This window comes from Hippichthys cyanospilos, chromosome 12 (genome assembly GCF_059441005.1).
Source record: "Hippichthys cyanospilos isolate Australia breed blue-spotted pipefish chromosome 12, RoL_Hcya_1.0, whole genome shotgun sequence".
Taxonomy (NCBI): Eukaryota; Metazoa; Chordata; class Actinopteri; order Syngnathiformes; family Syngnathidae; genus Hippichthys; species Hippichthys cyanospilos.
Genome location: NC_142380.1, coordinates 14,670,241 through 14,697,174, shown reverse-complemented (window position 1 = coordinate 14,697,174; position 26,934 = coordinate 14,670,241). Strand labels below are relative to the sequence as shown.

At 38.4% G+C, this 26,934-nt stretch overlaps 2 protein-coding genes across 3 annotated transcripts; one reads left to right on the top strand and one right to left on the bottom strand.

Moving 5' to 3' along the window:
• Positions 1-775: 775 nt before the first annotated feature.
• grk7a (G protein-coupled receptor kinase 7a) lies at positions 776-8,913 on the top strand. Its single transcript, XM_088429438.1, has 4 exons — positions 776-1,528; positions 2,563-3,018; positions 4,394-4,674; positions 5,814-8,913. The coding sequence occupies exons 1-4, from the start codon at positions 932-934 to the stop codon at positions 6,151-6,153; spliced, it is 1,674 nt and encodes a 557-aa protein (XP_088285564.1). The 5' UTR covers positions 776-931; the 3' UTR covers positions 6,154-8,913.
• Positions 8,914-12,796: 3,883 nt separating this feature from the next.
• On the bottom strand, positions 12,797-25,650 carry atp1b3a (ATPase Na+/K+ transporting subunit beta 3a). Of its 2 annotated transcripts, none has more exons than XM_088429498.1 (7): positions 25,262-25,650; positions 21,502-21,630; positions 21,185-21,283; positions 20,239-20,426; positions 19,719-19,769; positions 19,128-19,214; positions 12,797-15,836 (listed from the first exon to the last, which is right to left on the bottom strand). In XM_088429498.1, exons 1-7 carry the CDS (start codon positions 25,371-25,373, stop codon positions 15,669-15,671), a joined length of 834 nt encoding a protein of 277 aa, XP_088285624.1. In that variant the 5' UTR covers positions 25,374-25,650; the 3' UTR covers positions 12,797-15,668. The 2 variants fall into 2 exon arrangements, with proteins under 2 accessions (XP_088285624.1, XP_088285623.1); XM_088429497.1 differs by having other exon boundaries at positions 20,239-20,429; positions 25,262-25,649.
• Positions 25,651-26,934: the final 1,284 nt, after the last annotated feature.

The following is a 26,934-nucleotide window of genomic DNA, read 5'->3' as shown; positions in this document are numbered from 1 at the left end:
CAGCTGGAAAGGAAATAATTGGCAGAAGGAGATGATTACTCAACCCACAGGGGCAGGTTGACAAGGACAGGACGAAATCAAACTAGTGAGAACACAGACAGGAATCCAAACGTGAGGGAAACAGTGAAATGAACTAGAAACGTAAACAAAACTCCACAGCAACAAAAGGCCAACACCTATGACAACAACAAAATCCCAAAGGAACATGACAAAAAATTAAGTAAACGTTGTAAACATTGTACACAACAAATTAATGGCTTAGTAGGTTTGAAATCAGAGCGAGCGGTACAAGTTCATTGCATTACTGTTGAAAATCTCAAATTATTATCTATTAGACACGATAATTTAAAAATTTGCTGCTGAGTTTAGCAAAGGTCACGGAAGTTGACACGATTTGCTTTCAAAGGCCCCATAAAACGATGCGGAGGGCCAGATATGGCCCCCGTGCCTCGGGTTTGACACCAGTGTCTTAGTCCTTTGAAACAATGTGTTCAACTTTGAAAAAATACATTCGGCCTGTAACTGGATGTTAAACGTTACTATTGGCGCTCAAGAAAATTTAGTAAACTACAAAGTTGGTGGTTAGTGCACAGTCAAGGATCCCAGCTAGTGAGTGCTGTTCAAGAACAAATATAGATGGCCGCAAAGCTTCTTAGGACAGAGCCCGCTTACGATTCCCTTTCCGTGTACAGCATCCTCGAATAGACCACACAAAGATACTTAAGGCAAAATCCCTCCCTGGTATTTAATTCTAAATGAGTAATTACTGGGTGTGTCAGTGTGCCTTAGGTTCGCAGGAGCTCATTCGCTCACTGGCTTCTGAGACCCCTGCATCCTCGGACACACTGCACCAGTTGCAAGAGGGTTTCCCTTGGGATTTGCTGAAGAACCCGGTCTCGTAAGGAAGGGCCGACCACATACAGCCGCCAAGATGTGTGACATGGGGGGACTGGATAACCTGGTGGCCAACACGGCCTACCTCAAAGCCCAGGGTGGCGATGACAAAGAAATGAAAAAACGCCGTCGGAGCTTGTCCCTGCCCAAGCCGGAGCAATGTGCCGCGGTGCGAACCTCCATCGATAAGGACTTTACATCACTGTGTGAACGGCAGCCGATTGGCAAAAAGTTTTTCCGTCAGTTCCTGGCAAACAATGCCCAGTTTAAGCTCGCTGCCGATTTCTTGGACGAGGTTTACGACTGGGATCTGGCTGAAGGTGCAGTCAAAGACAAGGCGCGTCAGAACATCATCACCAAGTATTGCAAAGCTGACTCCAAGAACTTCTTGTCCTTTCTCACCGGGGAGGCTGCAGACAAATGCAAGGCTGTGACGGATTCCAACTTCGATGAGGTGATAAAAGGCAAAGTGCAGGAAGGTGTGAGAGATTTTTTGAAGGGCAAACCCTTTACAGATTACCAGTCCAGTCCATTTTTTGATAAATTTCTCCAATGGAAGGAGTATGAGAAGCAGCCCATCAGTGACAAATACTTCTATGAGTTCAGGACTCTGGGAAAAGGTGGCTTCGGAGAGGTAAGCTTGGATCTTCATGCCGCATTGACAGCTTGAAATTCTTAACTCCTTGAATATGTCCCTGAATTAGATTTAAAAAAAGGCATTGTTTCTAGGACGGTTATGATGATAATGAAGCTTTTACTTGGAGTAAAAATATGAGAAAGTATTTCTGTACATCTTTGACACACAGGAACAGTGGCTCTCTTCACTGATGACTAATCATGGTTCGTAATATAGTTACGGAGAACCTAGAAGGTGAATATTTTAATCTAAGTACTCAAAACACGTCTCCCACTGCGAGCAGTACGTTTAAAAAAAAATGTTTGATGTGTGAGGTGGTTGCTGTCCTCTTACTTAAGCTTTAGATAATAAACTCAAATTTGAATATGCTTAACTCATTTAACCTCATAGACGTATTCATAGGTCTTTACAGAGGCCAGACATTTAATCTCAAGTACTTTGTTACAGATTTTCTTTTCAAATATTAGATGTAAGAGACAGTTTGAAAATAGCTGGCCTTGAATAAGTATAATGTGATATATTTTTCTTTTTAATGGCCCACTGTTAGGTGTTGATGACTAATCCTAAACTATACCAATGAACAGCAATTGCTGTTCTGCAGCATGAATGACACGGGGTCAAGAACGCATCCTTGGGGAACTCTTTTTATTGATTCAGGATCTTGCTGACTGAACTCTTTGGCAGTACTTCTTTCGGTACAAATAAAGACAAAAATACAAAGCCCTGAATGTTCTTAGAACATTTTTAACCTTTCAAAAACGTAAATGAAAGAGACTGTGAAGATTACCCCATCTGCATTTAGCGTATGGCATTATTTTCATTTTATAGAACATTTTCTGTGTTTACAATGTCTGCTGCCTGAGTGTATGAAACGTAGCGCTAGGCGAAATGTAAGTCTAACTGGCGACAGACATGCAGTCACAGAACATTAGATGAGATATGGCAAAAGTACATTTCAGTCATTTCAAAAGCCAACATTGTTGAACGTTGCTGCTGTGGCAACTGTTTATTGACTTGACCCCTTTTTGCAGGTATGTGCCGTCCAGGTGAAAAACACAGGCCAAATGTATGCTTGCAAGAAGCTGTGTAAAAAGCGACTGAAGAAAAAGGGCGGTGAGAAGATGGCCCTTTTGGAGAAAAAGATCTTGGAGAAGGTCAACAGTCTTTTTCTGGTCAACTTGGCTTACGCTTATGACAACAAGACGCACCTGTGCCTGGTCATGACCTTGATGAACGGAGGAGACCTCAAGTACCACATCTACAACATAGGCTATGACGGCAAGGGCGTGGACAAGGGCATTGAGATGAAGCGCATCGTTCACTACACTGCCCAGATCACCACCGGTATTCTTCACCTGCACGACATGGATATCATTTATCGTGACATGAAGCCCGAGAACGTGTTGCTGGACAGCGTCGGCCAGTGTCGACTTTCAGATTTGGGTCTGGCCATAGAGATTGCCCCGGGCAAAACTGTCTCTCAGATGGTGAGTAGACCCACCCGCAGCAGTTTTTATTTCTCATTTTAGTGGACACAAACCCGAAACTCAAGGAACCACTACGCTCGTTCATTGCTAAACGATGTTTCACAAACAGCGCCTCCTTCCGGTGACCAAGTGTCATTAGGCCATCATTAAAAGTGAACCCACGTTCTTGGTCATGCCGTCAATCTTGGTGGGCTTTTCCCTTTAAATCCGGACAGGGATTACAGGACCGCTTAAAGACCAGTGCAAATAAGTGTGTCTGTATTCATTATATAACGCATCCTTTTGTGATCAGATTATAGCCATTTCGGGGCATCCTGGAATATCTTCTGATAAGTACATAATGGTTTGCCACTTTGTTGCAGTCCTCCCTGTACTTACCATAACCCCTGAAAATATACTTTCAATTATAGCTAATCAAACCTTTTCTTTTGGGGATTATGTAAAAAACAAAAAAACAATTACATCTCGTAAAGACTGGAAAGACCTCACCATTGTTCTCATGACATTTTTTGATTAACAAACCACATATGTAACGAAAAATGACTGGTTCTGAAACCAGGTATCTTTGGACCTTGTATTTGCTGTAGCAAAGAGTAAGCCCTCAGCTCTTCTGAACGTCCAGTAATCTCATTATCCAGTTCTGTGATGCTCCTCAGCCAGCTAAAGTGACTGCACTAACCTCCTATGCCAATGCTGGCTTTGGTCCTCATAATCCTCTTAACGGGCATTATACAGTCTGCCTGATCAGATTGACAAAAAAGTCATAGTAGAAGTTTTCATGCAAGGTGACTTGAAGTTTACTGTGGAGTTGGTTCTCGGAGTGAGTTTAAGAAACTCCCGTGTCTATCAACAGATCACTCAGAAAAACTAAAAAAAAAAAAAGTCAGTAATAATGCTATATATTTATAGTACATAAGTATCTTGCCGACTGTAGTCAGATGTCCATTTCGTTGGTTGAGTATTGTAGATGACCCCTTGCGTAAAACAATCAAGAGATGCTACGTGTTGCATATTACATTTCCCGGGTGCTAGCGACCCAAAATTGGCTGGTAGATATGCAAGAGGTAGGAGAATACTTGTCAGCGTGTAGACGCACATGACTCTTGACAGGTAGTAGGCTTAGCATTAGGATTAAGTTCCTGGTTCGAGACTGCAGGTCAGGTCATGCAGGATGAGGGGAGGAGGGGTGAGGGATGGCACAACTGCTGGTGGACTGTAACTAAGCTAAAGGTGAAAGTGAAAATGACATTGGAGCTCTCATACATCGTCGTTGAATCATTTAGGTCAATATCGTCACAGTCATCGTTCATGTTCCTCATACCTTGGAAATATATATGCAAATATAAATACTTATTCCAATACCTTCCTTCCACAGGCTGGTACTGGAGCATACATGGCCCCGGAGCTTCTGAATAAAACTCCATACAGGACGTCAGTGGACTGGTGGGCGCTGGGCTGCAGCATCTATGAGATGGTGGCCGGCTACACGCCTTTCAAAGGGCCTGAAAGTAAAAAGGAGAAGGTGGAGAAGGAGGAGGTACAACGTCGTATTCTCAATGAGGAACCCAAGTGGGAGCACAAATTTTTCGATGCCACCACGAAGGACATCATCCAGCTGTTCCTCAAGAAGAAAATAGATGAACGTCTCGGCATGAAGTAAGTGTTCCTCGAGAGCAGTTATTCACAACCATACTAATTACAGTGGGGGGAATGATTCAATAGTGCTTAGTCTGAAATTAATGATTCATCTATTTACACCAGCGACTATCGTGACAGACAAAAGAATTAAATACTCTCCCACCAGAGGGCAGAAACTCTCCTTAATCTGTGGATCCACCAATACAGTAAAAACTGCTATTCAAATTGTTTTCAACTTTTATCTAATTTGTCAGGCTGAAAGAATAAAATCATTTTAAACATGCCCAAATTTCAGACTAAATTGATATATCATCATTTTTTCAGTGTATAGTGATCCCAGTTCATCATGGGAGTTGAGCTCCAGAGCCAGGTGAATCTGTGATATACAAAGATCATAAAAAAATAACCTTTTGTATAATATACATTTAAATATACTGCTGCAACATTCTGTATTTTCTGACATTTATCCAGACAAGGTACATATTTGACTTTAAATATGCCCCCCCTAATGGAAGAACATTTGATTAATTGATTTAACCTGTCACTATACATTGCTGTCTTGTATAGTTGAATAAAGATGAACGAGACAAAGTAAATAAAAAATCTTCAGACCAATAAAATGCTATTGAATAACTTTCTACAGCACACCGGTCGGTAATCACTTCTTTTAACACATTTAAAATGCATTAAAACACATTTTTCACACATTAATTCATTTATTTTACACACAAAAAAAATGAAAAAACAAAAATGCTTAGTCCTTCTAGTATCATCGTTATGATCAACTATAAAATGAAATAGACAATTAGGCCAACGTAATGGTATTAATCAAAAACGAGACAAAGGTTTTCAGAATCTTTGCATGTTTAAAACCATTAAAAAAAATGTTCGTCGAACCAAATCCTATTTGTATAGAAAGCAAAAGACCCACAATGGGACTCATCAATAAACTGTTCACATTTGAATACATTGTACTGTAGTAGCTTTCAGCTTGACACCATAGATATTTAGTGATATTTTAAGCCGTTCCAACATTATTCCACAGTTTGAACATTAACTGTTGTGAGTAAAACAAAACGACACAAATTCAATTGAGATACATTGCACATAAAAAAGAAAACAACGTAAAAATAGTACATTTCTTTCCTTTATTTTAGGAACAACATGGAGGACCCCAGGAAGCATCCATGGTTCAAGAGCATAAACTTTCCCCGCCTGGAGGCCGGCCTGGTGCCGCCCCCGTGGACACCCAAGCCCAACGTGGTCTACGCCAAAGACACAGGCGACATCGCCGAGTTCTCCGAAATCAAAGGCATCGAGTTTGATGCCAAGGATGACAAATTCTTCAAAGAGTTCAGCACAGGCGCCGTGCCAATCCAATGGCAGCAGGAGATGATCGAAACGGGACTGTTTGACGAGCTCAACGATCCGAACAGGAAAGAGGGTGGCGGAGATTTGGATGATGAAAAGAAGTCTGGTACTTGTATATTGCTGTAAGAGGACTCCATTTTCATGTCACACTTGTCAAATATGTATACTTTTTCACAAAAAGAACTAAACTGACATGTTGGTTTTTAAAATCTCATCTAGGATTGAGCTCAACTTCTCCCAAGGTAATTAATACAGTGTTTCCCCCACTATTTGCATTGGATAAAGACTGAGCCATGTCACCAGTAACGATAATCCCCAACCCAAACAGGCCAGATCAAAAGTTCAATAAACCTGGGGGCCTGGAAGTCTTATAGAGAATGCAAACTTCTTGGATATCATTACCCCTATAGCATCATTGCCTATGTCATTTCATTTTTGACTTACTATGAAAATATCAATTCAAATGCCAATGTGTTTCTGCAAAATTGCATTTTCTTTCTTTGTTTTTGTCAAGTTTTAGTTTTCCAGATTATGGTAGAGTATAAAATTGGAATCAAGGCAACAGAGCAATTGTTTTGTTGTTGTTGTTTTTTTAAATGTTGACATGGCCATTTTTTCTCTATTGGGTTAACAAATTTAAATCCAAGACAGTAATATCTCAAAATCAATGGATGGATTTGGATTTTTTTTTTTGATTTAGGATTTTTTTTGTTGGTAATATTTCTTTATTTGAGATCCTGACTTCACTTTAGCAAAACATAATTTTGATTTTACACGTGACGTTAACCTGAACAAAAAAACTGCAACCAGGGGAGTCGTTCCGTGGGGCATAGACTCACCAAAAGAATTTGCAAATGCCAAACTACAAATAATAATGGGGTCTTGACATTTTCAAATGTTAAAACACTGTCACACAAAAACAAAAATTGTTCACCATGAAAAAGCCAGGTTGAATGATCACAGAGGTGGCAAAAGTACTTACTTTCTGTACTTAAGTAGTAAGATATGTGTTTGTTTAAAAAAATAAAATAAAAGACTGATAATAGTGAAACTACGGATTCAATTCATTTAAGTAATAAGTCCACTATACTGGGTTTGACAACTAGCATTATCAAGTAATACATATATACAATTAGCAAATGATAACCGAGAGCATTTACTGCAGTTTGTTTTTATTCTAAATCAGCCCAACTACCGTAGCTGAGTGCTTTTTAGTAATGATGGGAAAATAACTTCTCTAGATGGCACTATTGGCTTAAAATAAAAGCTGATGCAGAAGTGGCCAGGCCCCGTCCTCGAGAGCCATAATCCAGCCTGTTTTCAAAGTTTCCCTTCAACCAACGCACCCAATCAAAATATTAAATCATCAGCATGCCTCGCAGGATAACCATCCTGATCATTTGAATCAGGATTGTGGCTCTCGAGTTGCATACTTGGCCACCCCTGGGCTAGTGCAATGAAAGTGTATTTCTTTAAACTAAGAATGCCTTCAAGAAGGGCAAAAATAATCAAAAGTGGTTCACTTCACCTAACTAACGCCATGGGTGGGCAATATTTTGCATGTTTTATTTCACATTCCAGCTCATACAACCCCCAGATCCCAAAACAATCAAGATCTGACTGCGCAGGACTACACTTCCATCTATTTTTGTCTTTTTTTGTTGTTGTCATCCTCAGACATCAAAATAAGTAACCAACCTACTTTGGCAAAGCGGGGAATTAAATTACAGATAAATGTTTTACAATTTAAAGTGAAAAAGTAAAAAAAAAGTAGTCCGAAGAATAAACGATTCCAGTGTAAGGATACCTGAACGATCTACTTAAGTACAGAAGTAACTATTTGTACTTTTATACTTTCCACCACTCAAACCTGGACACAGTTTCGAGCTTAACATTCCCTGGAAGGCTTTATGATGTCATCATAAGGATACACACTGTGACAAGTGCTTTTTAACTACTGTAGCTGGAGTGCAATCCAATCTTAAACCTCTGACCTCTTGTTGAATATTAGTTTAACAATGAAAGTACAAAAAGTGTAAATATTGTACAAGGCTATATCTATATACCCGGAGTGAGGAGCAGTCCAAGTGGTCTAGTACCTCTTATGTTGGTGCTATGGGTCAGATCAACCAAATAATAGTAATATACGGACTCTGTGATACCCAAAAAGGGCAGCTCGGTGGAGCAGTGGTCAGCATGTCTGCCTCACAGTTAAGGGACCTGAGTTCAATTCCAGCTGGCTGGTTCTCTCTGTGGGCTTTGCCCCCACATTCCAAAAACTTGCATGGCAGGTGTATTGGATACTAAACTGACCTTAGTTGTGATTGGGTGCGCAAATGTTGTTCATCTCTTTGTGCATTCGGCTGGCAGCCAGTTTAGCTGGAGTCAGCTGGGATAAGCACCAGCAAGTAAGTGACCCTTGTGAGGATAAATGGATGGATAAATACCCGAAAATGGGAAGGACACAGGACAAGGGGTTGGGGGGATATTTGAAGTGATGGTTTCTAATTTTGGAATGTGTCTTTTTCTGTGCGAATAAACTAAACCAGATGCTGAGAAGATATCCATTCACGACACTGTTTACCGTCTCAAGAGAATTTCACAAGCAAAAAATACCACAAGAGTTATAATTAGACAATGATAATTACACTCAATCGCAACCAAAATCTCCCGAGGTGAACTGGTCTTTCAAGAGAGTACGAATATTTCTCAGGGTAATTATTTTACTGAAAGTTTTTGACAGTCAAGCTTGAGTTTTTACAGATTATGTTGAAAGGTTTAATGTATGTACTTGTAAATATAACGAGAGAAGTTCTAACTTGATATTTAGAAAACAGATGTAAGGCTGAAATTTCCTTAATAAAGTGCAAAATATGTCTTTTAAAACATGTCTTGTGTGTTTTTGTGCACCAGAGCTGAGCAAACATATTCATTATTAAGTGAAAATGTTTTATTTGGTTCGAGTTTACAACTGTTTTTCACCAAACAAATTTTAGTATTGGAGATCCATATATATATATATATATATATATATATATATATATATATATATATATATATATATATATATATATATATATATATATATATATATATATATATATATATATATATATATATATATATATTTTATATTGTAAACATTACATAAAATCAACATTAAATCTCGTATTGTCTTGAAGACTCATTCTTGTGAGACATATCGTCCCCTGGGTTTTTTGTCTCATTCCATCCCTAATATCAATACATTGCTCAGTGGTGTCCAAACCAGGGCTCAGGGGCCATTTGCAACCCTCAGTCCATTTCAAGCGGCCAATGGCATTATCCTAAAAATCACATTCGTAACTACTTAGAACTTTTCTAAATATAAAAAGGTGGAAAAGAACTATTCACAACTAAACTAGTGACAACATTTTTATTTTTTTTGTACACACCATGTCACTATAGTGACAATTTTTACAAGCAAAATGGTTACCTCCACTTTCGGCTCTGTGTCGTGGTACAAAATGTAAGAATATCACTTTGAATGATTCTAATCTGTGAGTTTATGACAGATTGCTCCTGTTTTAGTTACGAATGAAGAGATGTTCAGTGCAAGGGCTGACAATTTTTGGTGGGTTACAGTTTCTTTGACAACCCCTAAATCCTGTTATATTACAAACTATTTGCCTTATAGAAAAATACTTAGGGTAGCTTTGCAAAAAAACAAAACAAAAACAAAACACTACAGCATGCAGTATAAACAATATGTACATTGATTGATTGGGGTGTGCTTGATAAATGAAGGAATTCAAAATGACCCTCCACTTTTCTGAATGTGGCCCTTCGATGGGAAAGGTTAGACACCTCTGACATAGATCCTTCTATGTGACCCTGTTGAGCAAGTTCTGCAATGGTCTTACAGCAGCGATTGTAAAGCGACAATGTGGCTTGTGTCATACCTGCAAGTGTGATGTTTTTCAAATACAGTAAAACAAAACCACCCATATGTGTGTCATGAATAAGTTAAGGCTTACTCTATTGCTTGTATATCTATGGTCTCTGACAATCATCATTTTCGTACCAGCCACAGCCTGACTGACCTGTTCCGAGTTATTTGATTTACAAGCTAATTCTGGACTTTTAAAAAAAAACAAAAAAAAAAACATAATGAGCCCCTAAGCAGTCTCTGCGCCATCCTGCACAGGTTGCACCGTTTCTGAAAGTATACATTGGTACACCATTAAAGTCTTGCTAGTTTCTCACATTGTTCAACACAACTGCCATGGGTAGACCAAATAGTGAAACACAATCAATTAATTCAGTTGGACTTGTTGTCTGTGCAGGCTGTGCTTGAGGCCTGCACTGCTTTGGCAGTTGCAACTTAGCTGATAACGGGATCACGCGTGTTATCCTTTCGCCTTCTTTGCGCAAATCATCCTCAAATCCCTTTAGGATCTAATTTCTAAAGCATCTCTGTCTAACTGCCCAAGAGGTCCATCTGTGAAGAAAGATTAAAAGTAAAAAACACGAACAAAAACCCCCCAGTAAGTTCTGTATAGTAATATATTTGTCATATATGACGGACATTTCCACCTAAATGAAAGTGAATTAAAAGAAAATGCAACCAACTAATGACTTCTTGATGGGCTGGGCAGTAGGGGCTTAGCAGACACCTAAACCTACACAGATAATCCCTTGGACAGAGACGCACCCAATAGATGGAGATGGTGGCTGGAGAAAAAAAAATGGTGCTAAAGTATACTCACGCTCAGTAGTTAATTAGAAATACCTATACTTGTGTAAAAATAGACTCTAGTAAAAATAAATAAATAAATAATAACGATAAAGTACTTAATCAAATTTTAGTTACAGTAAAAAATGACATACTCTAAAATAGACTAAATTAAAAATTAATTTTGACTATCAACAACTGAAAAAAAAACACACCTTTCCTGTTTGTCTTTGTTCTAATTAGGCAGATATTTTTTAATACTCCAATATTGACTGTTGATAATGTATTGCCTTTCTGAATCTTTTGGGCTACTCGCAGAAATACGAAAACTTTTTGACACTCCTTGGTACATTGAAGTAAACTGTATACAAAAGGGACATTTTTGTTTGTTGTCCTGAATGGAATACAGTTTATACAAATATTAAGATTATGCACACCATGGTACACATGCATAATATACCCTTCACCCTCTTCTTTATGTAGGCAGAGTTGCCATGGAGCACGTGCCACTTACTTGTTATGAATAATTTAGTTGCAACTACTGCATAATCTGATCTGATCAGGTGTCGTTAGAGAATATATATATATATATATATATATATATATATATATATATATATATATATATATATATATATATATATATATATATATATATATATATATATATATGTATATATATATATATATATATATATATATTTTTTTTTTTTAATGTTGGCTATCCCTAGTCTACACATTACCATTTGTAATACAAATTGTATACGCCATTACGTCACACCACTGAAAGACATGTACTGTTTCACTGTCGGAAGGCTCAGTTTAATAGCTTGCTCATGAAAATCAATCTTGACTCTAGCGGCCTCTTGTGTGTAGTAATGGCACTGCCGTCATATTAGTCGTCATTTCTAGTAATCACATCACACCTGCGTATTCGTTTAAGGGTTCCGCTGTTTCCTTATAAATTCAAATTCTGAAAAAAATTAAAAAACGAATCCAGCTAAAATAAATACATGAAATAATGGCATTGCTAATTTGCGACGGCGTTTCTATATTTAGAATCCAAGTAAATGTGTCCCGAAATGTGGATTTAGCCAGTGTGTAAGTTGTTTGTTTTTATTTCCTTCCTTTCTTCCTTCCTTCCTTCCTTCGTACCAAACTCCATTTCACCCTATATTCTTTTCCTCTTCCCTTCCTTCCATCCCTCCTTCATTTATGTATTCTTTTCTCCCGTTTCTTCCTCCAGTTCTTTTTTCTTTATTCATTTCTTTCTCTAATCTCCGTTTTTATCCTTTCTTCTGTCCTTCCTGTATTCCATTCTTATTTTCTTTCCTAAATTTTATTATTTCCATCCTTTACTTACGTACATTTTTCCCACTTCCTGTATGCATCCTTTTTCCTTTCACTTTTTATGACCTCCCTTCCTTTTTCTTTCCTCCCTTGATCCTCCCTATGTCATTTTGTCACTTTCTCACTTTATTGTCTTCTTCCCTTCCAACCTATCCTCATTTATTCCTTCCTCTCACCCTCAATTCTTCCTTCCGTTCTTCCTTTGTGCTCCCTTCCTTTCTCACTTCATTATTGTCCTCTTCCCTTCATCCGCCCTTCATTTATTCCTTTCTCTTTCCTTTCTCTTTCTCCCTTTATACCTTTCTTTCTGTCGGATCTAATTCATCCCGCATCCTTGTCCTTCCTTTCATTCCAATCTCCCTTCTTCCTGCATACATCCTTCCTTCCTTCTTTCTTTCTACCCATACTACCTACCTTCCTTTCTTTCCATTCATTCATCTTTACAGCCTTTATTCTTTTTTTTCTTCCTTCCCTTTCCATTCAAACCATTTTTGTTTCCTTCCTTTTTTCATCCATCCCTATTTAGGTTCCTGCTCCTTTCATACCACCCTTATCACATTCCTCCTGTCTCTGATCACGTTAAAGTGTACACGCTTCGCTTCACTTCTGTGCAGGCGCCAAGGCTAGTCACCAGTCCATGGTCCTCTCATTCAAAATCAACTCTCACACGCACACGCACACAGAAAAAGTAAAGAAAGGCATACGTTTCGTTTTTTCTTCAAAATCACTTTTTATTCCACAATTTATTTCATCAGGTCTTAAGGCACCCTGAGAAGATGTTACAAGTTGTTCTTTCAAATGTGGGTTCCTTTAAAGACTGTGTAAACATAGCTTTGAATAAGATCATTTCTTGTAAATCTTTGCTTAAATTATTTCTTTACAGTCCACAGACATTGTGTTTTGTGACAAAAATACAGTGTGAATTAAGTAAATATGATCGATAGTGTTTACAGTATATATATACATTGAGTAAGAGTAATAGACTGGCAGACAATCAGATCAACGGGCTGAAGAAGAGAGAAAACTAACAAACAATCTTTGAGACCCGGATAGAGATACAGATCACATAGCGATATACAGTACATACTTACATAGAGTGCTGAAATTTTTTTCTATTTCTCTCACTGCGCCTCTCAGATTTCCAAGCAATTTACAGTGTACATAGTGTGTGTGCGTTTGTCTCCTCAGCTTGCATATGTGGGAAGCCGTTTAGGCATTTATTCCATATCTTTAATATCCATCTCATGGTCCAAGCACAGAGTGCACTTTGTCTTCACTAGTAAGGCAATTCAACGCTGGTACAAGTACTGCTTCACTGGTCATAGTTTTCTCACTACAATGGCCACATTGAGCTACAAGTACTCAATTAAAGCTTACTAGCAAACGGCTGTGCTGCACTAGTAATACTAATAGATCCGACCGGTTGGCATGCGACACACCCCGGTAGCCTCGTGTATCCTGTTAGGAGCACCAAAATGTCTAATGGCAGTTTTGGCCCACTATTAAAATGAGCTTAGCGTGCAGAAATGTCACACTGCAGTGAAAAAAATGTTAATAGTGTCACTCTAGCGTCATAGACTAAAAACATCCTGGACTCTCTCGCATCAAATACCTGCTTTTTTTTTAAGGTGACGTTGTTTGATTGCATTACATTTGTGAACCTGGCAGTCTTTAATGATGCAGTTTAGTGCATATTGTGATACTGGAGATGTTGCAGACTTTGACATCTACCAGGCTGTAAACAAAACATTTCTTCATCTCACACTGTGTCTCAACAATCGGTCAATTTACTAGTGCTGCCCAAGTCATTCTATTAGTGTGCCGAATTGTCTTATGAGTGAGGCTAAAGAACCTGCTAGTACACGGACCTTAACCTGGATATGAAGGATACGCTTAAAATACTCAAATGGATTGGAGCATTCATTTCATATGCAGCATCCACCCCCTCTCCGTTTGTGAGGAGGAAAGACAAAGCGAGGCGATTTTTCTAATCCTGGAGGGCTCACCCACATGTCGGCTATTGCAATGGCGAGGTGACCGCACAGGAAGACAGACAGACAGACATGCAGACAGACAAGACAGACGGCACGAGACTAGGTTGCGGCAACGCGGGCCACAACACAAAAATCTATCTATTATTCCCTAAATATGTAAGCTTCACTATGTATTTATATGTAGAAAGGGAATTATGTTCATATACATAGGAATACAGTAGCTATATTATATTGATTATCAACATACGGAGTCTTTGTGGTGTGATATGACACGTCAGCAAAAAAAATAATAATAAAAGGCTGGAAATGAGTTACTGGACTTCCTCATTATCTCACAACATCATGATGGTGTTTCAATCATCTTTCTGGACCATGTTTAACGCTGTTGTTGGTGTAATGTAAGGGAATGGGGGTATTAAAATAACAATTAATAATACAACACCTTCTCCTCGGGATGAAGGAAGGACTATACCAAAGGTGTCAAACTCATAGTTTGTCGACTTCATGTTTCTTGATTCGTCTGTTTATTTTTGGTGGGAAATCTGGATCAAAGTTGGAAAATATCCTCCGTTTTAACAGATATTATGAGTTTGGAATATTTGGCGAAATTTCAGGATTCATCTAAAATGCTCTTGAACCAACATATTTCCCCCAAATTCGTTGTGGGAGAAAATAGTGGCATTGTCCAAGAATACTTGAAATCAATACTTGAAGAAACATTTTTCCAATATTTGACATAAATATATGCAGCGGGGCTTTCAAATACTGATTTCTATACTTTCCTTCATATAAATGGGTCAAAATCACTGCACTAAATGCAGTAATACACATACCCTCAGCTTTTACTATTGTTCTCCATGAACTGAACTGTAACCAATTGTTTTTGTTTTTGAAAAGTGCATTCAATGATTTAGACAAGGTCAAATCACCTATGAAGGTTATTTTGCATTTTAGGTTCATCAAAAAATTTAATCCAAAAGCAGACTATCTAACTTTTTTATGAGTAATGGATATACAGGAAAATAACAAAGGAATTATTGGTCAGGTGCATATACTGTACGTCATGTCAATATAATGAGAGGACGATACATTTTTATGGGTTTTCACAACTATAATGAAGTGAGTGAAACGGCAACTTTGATGTAACTCACAACCAAAATGAGTTTGACACCCCTGATCTACACAACATGAAAAAGTTGCATCAGCAATAACGACAGTTCCAAATGGCTTGCTTGCATTGACTTAAAGTCAGCTAATCACGTCGAAATAAAACCAAAACAGGGGAGGGGTGAGGAATGAATTGTGCCACAGGTGGAAAAGGATGGATCAGGAACACAGCCTGTGTTTTGTTCTCTTGGGATCTTTTGCGGAGGTCAGCAAGGAATCTTGAAGGAAAGAAGGGTCATTCGTGCCATCAACGCAACATTCGTAAGTGGCTCCCCGATTACGAGCCAGACTAATCTGCCTCATCTCGAATGCTGTCTTGAGAGGGATTTGACACTTCCTTCCTTTGCGAATTTGGGCAGCCCCTGCACCGGGGGGTGGGGTGGGGGCTTCTTTTTGACAGGCGATTTCCCGCCTTTTTACTCGACCACCTTGATCCTGAAAGTGACCCGACCCAGGAACTTATCCCTCTCGTCGTTATTGCGCAGGTTAGAGCCGTCTACCCGGCACTCCACCGACAGCTCCTTGTTGTAGTCCTCCCTGTTGAGCAGTAATTTGACAGCAACCAGGGGCTGAACATAATTCATCTGGAACAAACGAGGGACACAGTAAACTCTGATCAGTGGTTGGAAGTGATCGTGTACAGAACGTAACCTTTGCTGTACTTAAGTAGATCTGTCAGTGGTAGATTGACTCAATCGTTTGATTCCTTCTATGACCAAGGTGATTCAAATTACGCATACAGTTGGAGTTTAACTCAGTGGCTCTCAAAGTGGGGTATATATATACATATATATATGTATGTATCTGTAACATATATATCTATGTATCTGTCAGTCTATCTATCCACATATCTATCCACCATATATATATATATATATATATATATATATATATATATATATATATATATATATATATATATATATATATCTATCCACCATATATATATATATATATATATATATATATATATATATATATATATATATATATATATATACTGTATATATATATATATATATATACATATATATATATATATATATATATATATATATATATATATATATATACTGTATATATATATATATATATATATATATATATATATATATATATATATATATATATATATATATATATATATATATATATATATATATATATATATATATATATATATATATATATATATATATATATATATATATATATACAGTATATATATAGTCTCTCACCCAGTAGGCACGTTGCTATGATCCTTTGATGCTTTGAACCTGTTGGCTTTGTCTTTGCTGTTTTGGACTTTGTTGAATGAGTTTTGTGATGGCATGTGAAGAGTAAAGATCTCCACTAGCACAGCAACGTGTGATTTCTTCGCCTCGCCACACAGCTCCCCGCGAAAGGGTTCTAACGTCTGGGGTCACCAATGTGGTTTAACTCATGTAGGCCCTTACGTCCATTTTTTTTTTTTCTTATAATTGTGGGCCATTAGATAGGGAGGTAATGGAATGTTTTTGTAAAAAAAAAATGGCTGTTTTGCGTGTTTTGGTACAAAAGACGTATTAGTGAATTAATGGAGAGAAAACGAAATAATCCACATTTATTGAGTCGTATTTTGAAGATAGACACAGCGGGGATGCTTCATTCAACTCAGCTTCAAAAATGCCTCGCATCAATGTTTTAAGTGTAGAAATTACTGACAGATGTGAGAAACGTCCGCGTGACGGTCAGGTTGGAACTCTGATATTCAGAGCCATTGGGATTTTGGAGAACTGTGCCTTGATGGTCCGTCAAAAATATTGTGAACGACTGTGAGAAAATTTGGCAAGACCTCAAAATGGAGAAAAATAGCCTAAATCCCACAGTGTTTTGTGCAAAAATGGCCACTGATAATATAATGTCATTCTAGCATGAAGAACTTGGCGAAATGCCCGGGGTGAATAACTTGGACATGCAGGCGAATTCCTGGTGGGCACGGTTGTTATGTATGCTGTTTGGGGCCACTATTTAAGCCTGCAGATCCATTTTCAAACGAGCAAAATATAGTGAGTCCATAATGTGCCACTAACACCCTAAATGCATATAAAGCCATGGTCTGCTCACAGAAACTTGGGTGACAATACACTTTCAATATACTGCAATTATATTCAAACAACATTTTTCTCCAGTTTTAACTCAGTATAAATCTCAAATTAAGGGCAAAAACAGTTAACATATTATTATATAAACAATTGAACAAAGCATAGAGGAGAGAGGTTTGCTAGTGTGAAATAATCAGCATTCCTACTGAAGCAGTGTGGTAGGTTAAGGTTCGCTCAAGTGTCTGGGCTAGAAGCTGCATATTTCTAAAATTGTTATTCTGGCAGTTGCACTGAAATCAAATGATTCTATTGTTGACTAACAGGTTTATTGTTTATTGTAGTTAACAAAATATCACAATAAAGGGAAATGAAGGTGTAAATGCGTAATTTATTGATAAACTAAAAGTTAAAATGACATAGGTGTGTGTTTGGTAATGTATAACTCCAGAGACGTGAGTGATAATATAAAAACTATCCAAATTTATCAAATTGCACTTGGGAAAAAAAGCAAAGGGATTACAAAAAAAAAAAAAAAAAAAAATCATGGTTGATTGTTATAAGTTTTTTGGTGGTGATTACATCTCAGTAATGGGTGGTAACTTGGTGCAACGTTTACTTATGTCCATCAGTGACAAATGAACCACTTGCATTTGTGGCACAAAGATGTTCATCTTATGCTATATTAAGTGGGATGAAATTATAATTTAATATGAACAGTGTTAACCTTGAAAATGAAATGATGAAATGATCATCAAAAGGAGCAGCTGTTGCTCATTTGTACAATTGGATTTTGCAACAGTTACTAGCATCTTTTGTTTGACAGTAATCAAAGGACCACGAAAGGATGGAAATAGACTATTTTATAATTTTATATTTTAAATTGTGTGACATCCCATTAAAGGCAATGTTAAAACTTCCACTTCTCTAGTATCTTTATGTAAATCGTCGATTAGGAACGCCAAATAAAATCTTGCCTAGGATGCTACATTGACTAGAGCCAGCCAGAAGTTATTATGGTTGTTCCCAAGTCATAATAATTTAATACCAAATGTAGCAATAATTTAATAAGATTTTAAGAATTTAATAAGATACTTGTAACAACAACACTGTAACTATACCACACCTTGTTTCTATACAATAACAAACTAAAGAGGTGCAGTGTTGGGCACGTTACTTCAAAACTGTAATGCATAATTTATTACTTATTACAAAGTAATTAGTTACATTATAATATTACTGTATTCGAAATGTAAAGCACTACACTACGATTGCATTACTTCTACATACTCTCACCAACTTACCTGGAAATATGGATTTTTCATTCTAAATGCAGCTCATTACGCTCATTACACATCCAATGACCTTAAAACAAACTTGAGTAAACTTACATGCTCAAAATTACCCCTAAATATTAATGCATTAACCCCAACATTGAAGAGGTATAACAATTGTTGACTTATAACGGCAACAAATCGTGGCGGTAAAGCCTCCTGTGATTGCCATCGCAGTATGGCAACTGTTAATATCAGTCCGATAAGTAGTGCATCGGCTGTGTTGCAAATAGGTTTTAAATTAAAAGCACTAAAAGGAAGTAAAGTGTTTAGTTGTAATCTATGTTGTAAGCATAAACAGCGTAGAGTAGAATATCCCATGTAATGTATACACACCAATGGATCTCTTTGTGTCTTTTTGAACTGTTTATCTTCTCATACTTGTTCAAATAAATTAAATATAAGCACATTCAATTGTCATTTGGATTTGTAAAGAGCCAAACCCGAGAGCAACACTCACATGGGCTTTCTTGCCATAGTAGGGGAAGTACATCTTGTCAATGCGTCCCTTTCTAGGGAAGTACTGCATCTGAACTGGGTTGTCTTTCTGCAGAGGAGAATACATGTTAACAATGCATGCCTTAGACAAAATTCCATTCATCAAAACACTGAGCGATGACCCTCTTTTGTTAGTGTGGAGTTTGTAATGAAGCGGAAAGCATGGTATGCTTTGTTGACATTTCCTATTTGCAGCACACATTATGCTGATTGCACTAAAATGGCTTGGAAATGGCACAAGGGTGGGTTTTGGAGCCGCTGTCACTTTGCTACGCAGTCATTCTTATTCCTCATACTCATACTGGCCTAATATTCCTGATACTTGACATAGGTCTTACCCTAAAGTCGCCACTGACAGCATGCAGAAGAAAGTCAATAAGAAACAAAACAGGCAGACAGAAAGGAGGGGAAGGGGGGAGGGTGAAATCAAGATCAACAAAAGAAAGTGTTCACACTGTTCTGTGCATCACAGATTTTTTGCTTTAAATGAGAGAAATGAAAAAGACAAAAAATACACATACAAAGATTTCTATTTGGGAGGGAAAAAGTTTACTTTGACGGTGCAGTTGACGTAGGGGTCTCCAAGAGGCTTCAGACCAATGATCTAGGAGGTGGGCAGAGAAACACATTTAAAGCACAAATCATACTGGCCTAAACTTGACCACAACATTTAAAACCTACTCAATAATATTTATTCCACTGAATTGTATTCATTGATTGCCAACAGTCTGCTCCCTTAATTTATGATTAATATGCGATTCTCCAGTCTGTATCCATCTATTTATATCAAAATAATTTGCCCAGAGCCTTCAGAATCAGAAGTGCTGGCCAATGTAATGTCAACTATTTGAGCAATGACACCGATTTTTAATTCATTGTTTCTGAGCCATCTGGCCCACAGTAATATATACTATACATTGTCAGAGCAAACATAGTCAATTAGCAAAAGATGTTTGTGGCGAACTGCACCCGTTACCCATTGTACAGTATTTATTTTATGCACATTTTTCCACGTTTTACATCATGTTCTGATAGGTAGTTATTGATCCTATATTCATATCGGTTTGACTCACCCTGTTGAGTTTCAGTAACACGCATGGTCTTCCTTCAGAGTAACCAAAGTTGGTATCAGACAGTCCAGAGCAGAGACTGAGGGAGCCTCTCTTGAAGCGACACACTTTTTTTTCCAGTTCTTCATCCTGCAGGAAATATTCTCCTTCACGGCAGTCCAGATACTTCTCCTGTTCGGTGTCATTGTAACCTTCTGAAAGAAGGATATGGACATACGTAAGACATCGACAATGTGTGTTACTACAGTAAACACACTTCTTCTTCCAGTTTCTGATATTTTTTATCGACATTTAGGCCAAAAAAGTCAACCAAGAAAAAAGTTGATTAAGTCGGGTAAGTCAACTGAACTGTTCGACTAAAAATATCCACTTTGAAGCTTTGCTGGAACCAAATTTGCACCCTGTAGGGACCATTCTTGCACACACATGCAGTGATGCAATGATGGTAAGAAAGAAACACTCCCCTTTCCCAAAAAAATTACTGAAGACCATAGTTTCAGGATCATTTCTAATTTAAAAGAGTGACAAAAATAAGTAATATTCACTTTTTTCAAAGTGGACCGGACACACCACAGTAGTACTTCAACGGTTGCCGCACTTTAACAGAAAACACCAGTAGCTGAACGGCTGGATGGTTGAAGGTATTTGTGCGTTCATCAAAGACAATAATAGCATATGAAGCTTTCACAAAGAAAGGGCAGAATTTATGGAGTATTCCCCAAAAGCACGAGTGCTGTATTATCTGAGAATATGTACTATTGTTACATTATACTCATAATGCATAATACATACGGTACCTTGTCTCTACTTTTGTGTCCATTTGTTGTGTACAAATGTGCATTTCTTGAGTTTAATAATTTTCTTACATTGGTACGATTACGTCACGCTATATGTCAAGTCGGCCTTGAGAAGAACTTAAATAAAATTATGAATCCATCGCGGATCTCACTTTGCAGGAAGGTCTCCAGGTTTTCTACGTATGGCGCGTACTTGAGGGGATCGGATTTGTTGAAACTGATGTCCAGAGAGTTCGGAAGGACGACCAATCCTGGAGGGAAGGCAGAGCATTAGAGAACATGAGCGCTGCCAAACAGATCGATGTATAATGCTATGCCATACTGCTACGGCCAAATCGACACTGTAGTACCTTCACTGCCAGGGCATCTCATCATATGACTAATCAGGTATGAATAATGAATGGAGGCATCCTGGCAATGAGCTGCAAGGTTTTACCATAGTGCACGTGGGGATGGAGGAAACACTCACCTGGGAAAGGAACCCGGTCTCTGTACCTTGGCACGTGCTCATCCAGAGTGAGCAGCATCACCCACATGGTCAGGGCAAACATACCAGCCAGGAAGCAGTAGAACACCAAGTAGAACAACAAGATGAGGGCTACAAGGGGGCAAGTGAAAAAAAACAACAAAACAAAAAGTTATGCATAATTCATTACCTGCCACAAACACACAAAACTATTTTCTTTCTCATCTCCCCTTTGAATATTCGATCCCTGGGAGGGAAACCGTGTTGGATCAAAAGGGGAAAATGCTGGCTACTGTTCATGAATATGGGAGCTGGCTTTTATCTTTAGGGATGAAGCTGCAGCACTCAGCACAGAATCTGTTTTGCCACTGCGGGGAATAAAAAGCCACCAAACGTTTCATTGCGCTGCAAAAAAATGGGCTTGCAAAATCAAGAACATTGGTAATGTAATTAAAGAAGATTACTAAGAGAAATGTGTTTAATTTGTTCCGTGAATATGTTTGGAACTCAAAACACATGTATCTCAAATCATCTTTTTTCATCGAAATGATTGGAACTGCCATTAATAAAATTTTGTTCCAGCCTCCCTCAACAAAATTTGAGATGACACGTTTTCAAGACACGAGTGGCTTTGACTTGTGAGCGTAAACTTGTTCCCAGTGCTGCATTGGGCCAGTGAGCTTAACTGACCACATTGTACAATAAGCATTTATTCGGCAAATGCTCAAAAATTTATCGGAAAAGAGCCTTCACGTTGTTTCTTGCCTCTTCTGCATTATCAAACTAAACATTAAAAAAAAAAAAAAAAAGTGAATTACAGTACAGTGGACCCTGTGTTACAAGGTCCCTTATTTACGTTATTTTCATGTTGCAACACAGTGAGCTTAACTGACCACATTGTACAATAAGCATTTATTCGGCAAATGCTCAAAAATGTATCGGAAAAGAGCCTTCACGTTATTTCTTGCCTCTTCCGCATTATCGAACTAAACATAAAAAAAAAGTGAATTAAAGTACAGTGGACCCCCATGTTACAACGTCCCTTACTGAGTTTTTTCATTTGCCCTCTTTATGACATATTCCCGGTTATACAACCAAAACAACTGTCGTGACCCCGAGGGGATTGGCTGTATTTGTGTTGTTTTGCCTCCATCTGCTGGCGTTTTTAAGTAATTGCATTTATTTACTATTGCCGTCTAACTGCTTCCATGCAACGCGTGACTACAATGCTGGTCCGCTTTTGGTCGGCGTGTCCTCACGGAGATGGTGGTCTGCTATTGGTCGGTCTCACTTGTTCCAAAAATGGCTGAACGGTACAGCTTTCTTTGATTGTGAGTGGTTAAATAAACTTATTTATAGTGCATTTTACTGCTTAATTCAGAGTTGAAAGGATTAGCCATGGCTCCCAAGATTGCTAGTGACTTTAAAGAGAGAAGTAAGAAGATGATTTTTTATGGAAACGATGCTGTAGATAACATTGGCTATTTAACATAGGTTTGGATTGCCCGTTATACGACAAATTTGCCTTACGAGCCCGACCGCAGAATGGATTTATGTTGTAACAAGGGGGCCAACTGTATATTTAAGACAACAAGATCGCTAGCCATTCAGTCCATTAATTGTGTTGTGATGCAAAAGCACTTTGGGAATAAATTGAACACAAAAGGTGCGGCAACAGATAGACACGCAATATAACAGTTTTCGCAGCCATTTTCTTTATCCTCTGCATAGAATGACTGATGAATTGTAAATGCCTCTTGGGGGCTACCGCATTCACAGGAGGAGGCGGGTAAAAAACAAATAAATAAATAAATACATTATCTACTGTATCTATCAATCTCTCTCTCTCTCTCTCTCTCTCTCTCTATATATATATATATATATATATATATATATATATATATATATATATATATATATATATATATATATATATATATATATATATATATATATATATATATATATATATATATATATATATATATATATATATATAATGGGGATGCTACAATATATTCTTGGTGGGGGGGGTGTTCAGGACATTTCATTCATTTCAATGGAACTGGATAATTTGAGATGGGATTGTTCTGTTCATGGCAAAGGAATGAATTAAACTTGTTTCTCAAGGCACCACTTCAGGTGCATTACTATGATTTTCAAAGGGGAAGTCAAGCCCGAATTTTGGGGTGAAACATAGCTATTCTAAATGTAGCATTCTGATTAATATAATGTTTGTGGAACAAGGATAATGATGCAAAGTCCGCCATTTTCCTCCATCTCAAAGAGCAGACGTTTTGCCCCTTGCTGTCGACTGAAAAGGACAGGCAATGACCAATCACATCTCCGCTTGTTAATATAACATAGTGTTTCTCAATTATTGTATATTTTCCCCCTTGGAAAGACAAAAACCTTTTGCGCTTCCCTCGCCATACTGACTATAAATAAGATTATTATCTATGAAAAATTGCATAAGTATAAAACTGTATTCTCTTCAACATTAATCAAATAAAAGCAATATCAATCAAATTTCAACAACTATGAACTTTTTTACAGTTTTTAAACAGGTTACAGGTTAGTCTAAAACATCATGATAATAATATGCCAATCCTCATTTTTGTGCAATTACACTTTGCATAACTAAAACAAAGCCTTTTTGCTGAGGTTATCCACGCCTCCCCTAGCATTGCCTTGCACCCCCAGAGGGGCCCGCCCCACTATTTGAGAAGGACTGATATAACATTAGCAAACTCAGAAAACAGGCGAGCCATGATTGGTTGTTACTAGAGCAACTGTGATATCATTTTAAACAACTGCAAGTGGCAAAATGGCCTCCTAAAATGATTAAAATGGGTGGATTTAACGGTTTATTCCACACACATCAGGTCACCCTGTTTAGACTAATGCAGAGAACCTATTTGAAAGAACATTTTTGGTTGACTTCCCCTTTAAGGGGGGGGACTAAAGGTTTGAAGCAGCAAGTGAAAGGCTCTTATGCAAAAACTGCTTGGTAAGAAGAAATCCCTTGGCAGCTTACACGCTGCAATAACGGCAATTAAATTACTACATCACTTATTTTAAACAAAATGATCTGCCAAATGAACAGGAAAATTTACACCATCCATCTGTGCACCCATTTGACATAAGGGGAGGGGGACCCTTCTTTCATCCCCTCATGCACCCTCCTTTTCCTCCGCAGCGGTATCCCACAATGCTGAGTGCACGAAATGAGTCGGTGGGGTGGAAAAAGAGAGGAAAAAGCAGTGAGGGAATCCCATTTGACCTTGACAGGCATGCTAATGTGGGCGGCCATGCAACTGCAATGGAGCATCCCACTGCACAGCAGCACAAGGGGGGGCCCGGGCTCCATGACGGCCCCCGCTCTGCAGCCTATAGGAGCTGGATGCTGTGTTACTACCGCTACCCCTGACCATCATTACATAAAAGCATCACAGAGGTGCAGTGGGGGATAGTACTGATGTACCCTCTCCTCAACATTATCTTCTCATTCATGCACATGAAGCAAAAAGGAATGAAAATCTTCATTATGTGTTAGTGACTCATTCCTGCACCCCTTGCATGCATGCATCATCACGGTGCAGGCTACTCCTTCACACCTTTATGCAGGCCTTTGATAGTCTCTCACATCCCTCCCTCCCCGTTTTTTTTTTGGGGGGGGGGGGCACTCGTCCTTTTCATGCAGCATAAACACACGTCAAATTTCGAAATGATTAAAATAGGGGATGGCATGGGGTGTTCTTACCCCAGCTGCCGGCCGTGCGCCCCAGAACCTCTCCGGTCCTCGGGTTGTAGAAGGAATCCTTCCAGCTGGACGTGTCCGCCTTGTTGGCCGCTTTATCATCCGTGCTCGCCATGATGGGATTCTTTTCAAATGAGTCGGGATAGGGGTAGGGGTCTTTAAAAAATCCTAAAAATATGCGGGTTTAATTTGCCCCGTCGGTGCGAACAAAATGCACAAAAGCGCACAGCGGGTGATGTAATGAGGCGAAGAAGCCGGCGAGTGGTCGGATCAATGGTTGGGAAGGAGTGGGCGGTGTAGAAAGAGGGAGAGCAGGCAGGCACAAGGAAAGGCAGGACGGAAGGCTCCGGTGCTGGAACATGAAAAAAAAAATCGAGAGCAAAAAAAAAAAAAAAAAATGTGACGTCGACAAATGCCCCACGGTGGCAGCTGATGTGGAGGAAGGCTGCGCATTGGTTGCCGACGCATGAGACGCGCACCAATTACAAATTTAGGACACGCTATCTTCCTTTCTTATCGCCACTTTATGCTCAATCTGCGGTTTGTGCTCGTGCATCTGCTTCCCACAGTTAATACTGCATAGTGTGTTTAAAGGAAAGGATGCGGTTTGTGTGTAAATTTCCTCTCCTTTCTCTCTCCCATGATTGAGTTGTATGCGGGCAGGCATTGCCCAGCCGGCATGCTTCTTCTTGGATGCTATTCGTGTTTGACTGAGCATATAGATATTTGGGGCATTTGCCGAGCCTTGTTGCTATGGAAGTGGAACACTATGTTTAAGAGAGAGCGAAAGCAAGAGGGCAGGGACACAGTTATTGCAGATTATTGTATTGATATGATGCTTTTAGTTCCTTGAATTTATTGTAAAATGTGAGATTCTGTAATCAGTGCTTGCCTGGATCTAGAAACAGTCACTCGCTATTATATAAAAACTATATTAAACATCAAACTGGAATAGAAGAAATTACGATCAAAATGTTCGCCAATAACATGGCAAGAAACATATTCAATAAAGTACATCATACACATCAGAGATGCTGATTTTACAGCTAGAGATGTGTTATGCTAGTCAAATTTGGCTTGCTCAGACCAACCAATCAGAGAGTAGAAAATGGCTGATGAAGTTCAATTCACCAGCACTGTGAGGACGAATTTTATTGATTGTTTATTAAACCAGTTCTAAATATTAATATGGTGTTGGATGGGCTTGTGCTGTGAATTGTGAAGGCGGATTAGATTAACATGGCCACACATTGAAGAAGAAATTTCATTGGACAATAAAGATCTAATATTCATATAGAAGTAGGAAGTAGTGCAGCCAAAATAATCACTACTAAATGAAAAGAATCTATTGGTCACATAGTATACTGTATCAATAAGAATGATAGGAGTAAAATTACTTTCATATTTTACTGGGCTCCAATATTTGGCCCATCAAGTGACTTACTGTATTTATACAATACAGAAACCTGGGGTGTCAAACACACAGGCCATCCGGCACACAAGATTCTTTTATGAAGCATTAAAAAAAGAAATAGGACCGAAGCTATTACGCTACTGTCCATAATACTGTAATGTCCTATGGCAAATGTCCTTATGTGTCTTAAATGATTTGCTCAGGCTTGGTTCAGAATGATTGCTTTTTCTTCTTTTTTTTTTATAGAAAAGGAACTGATAAC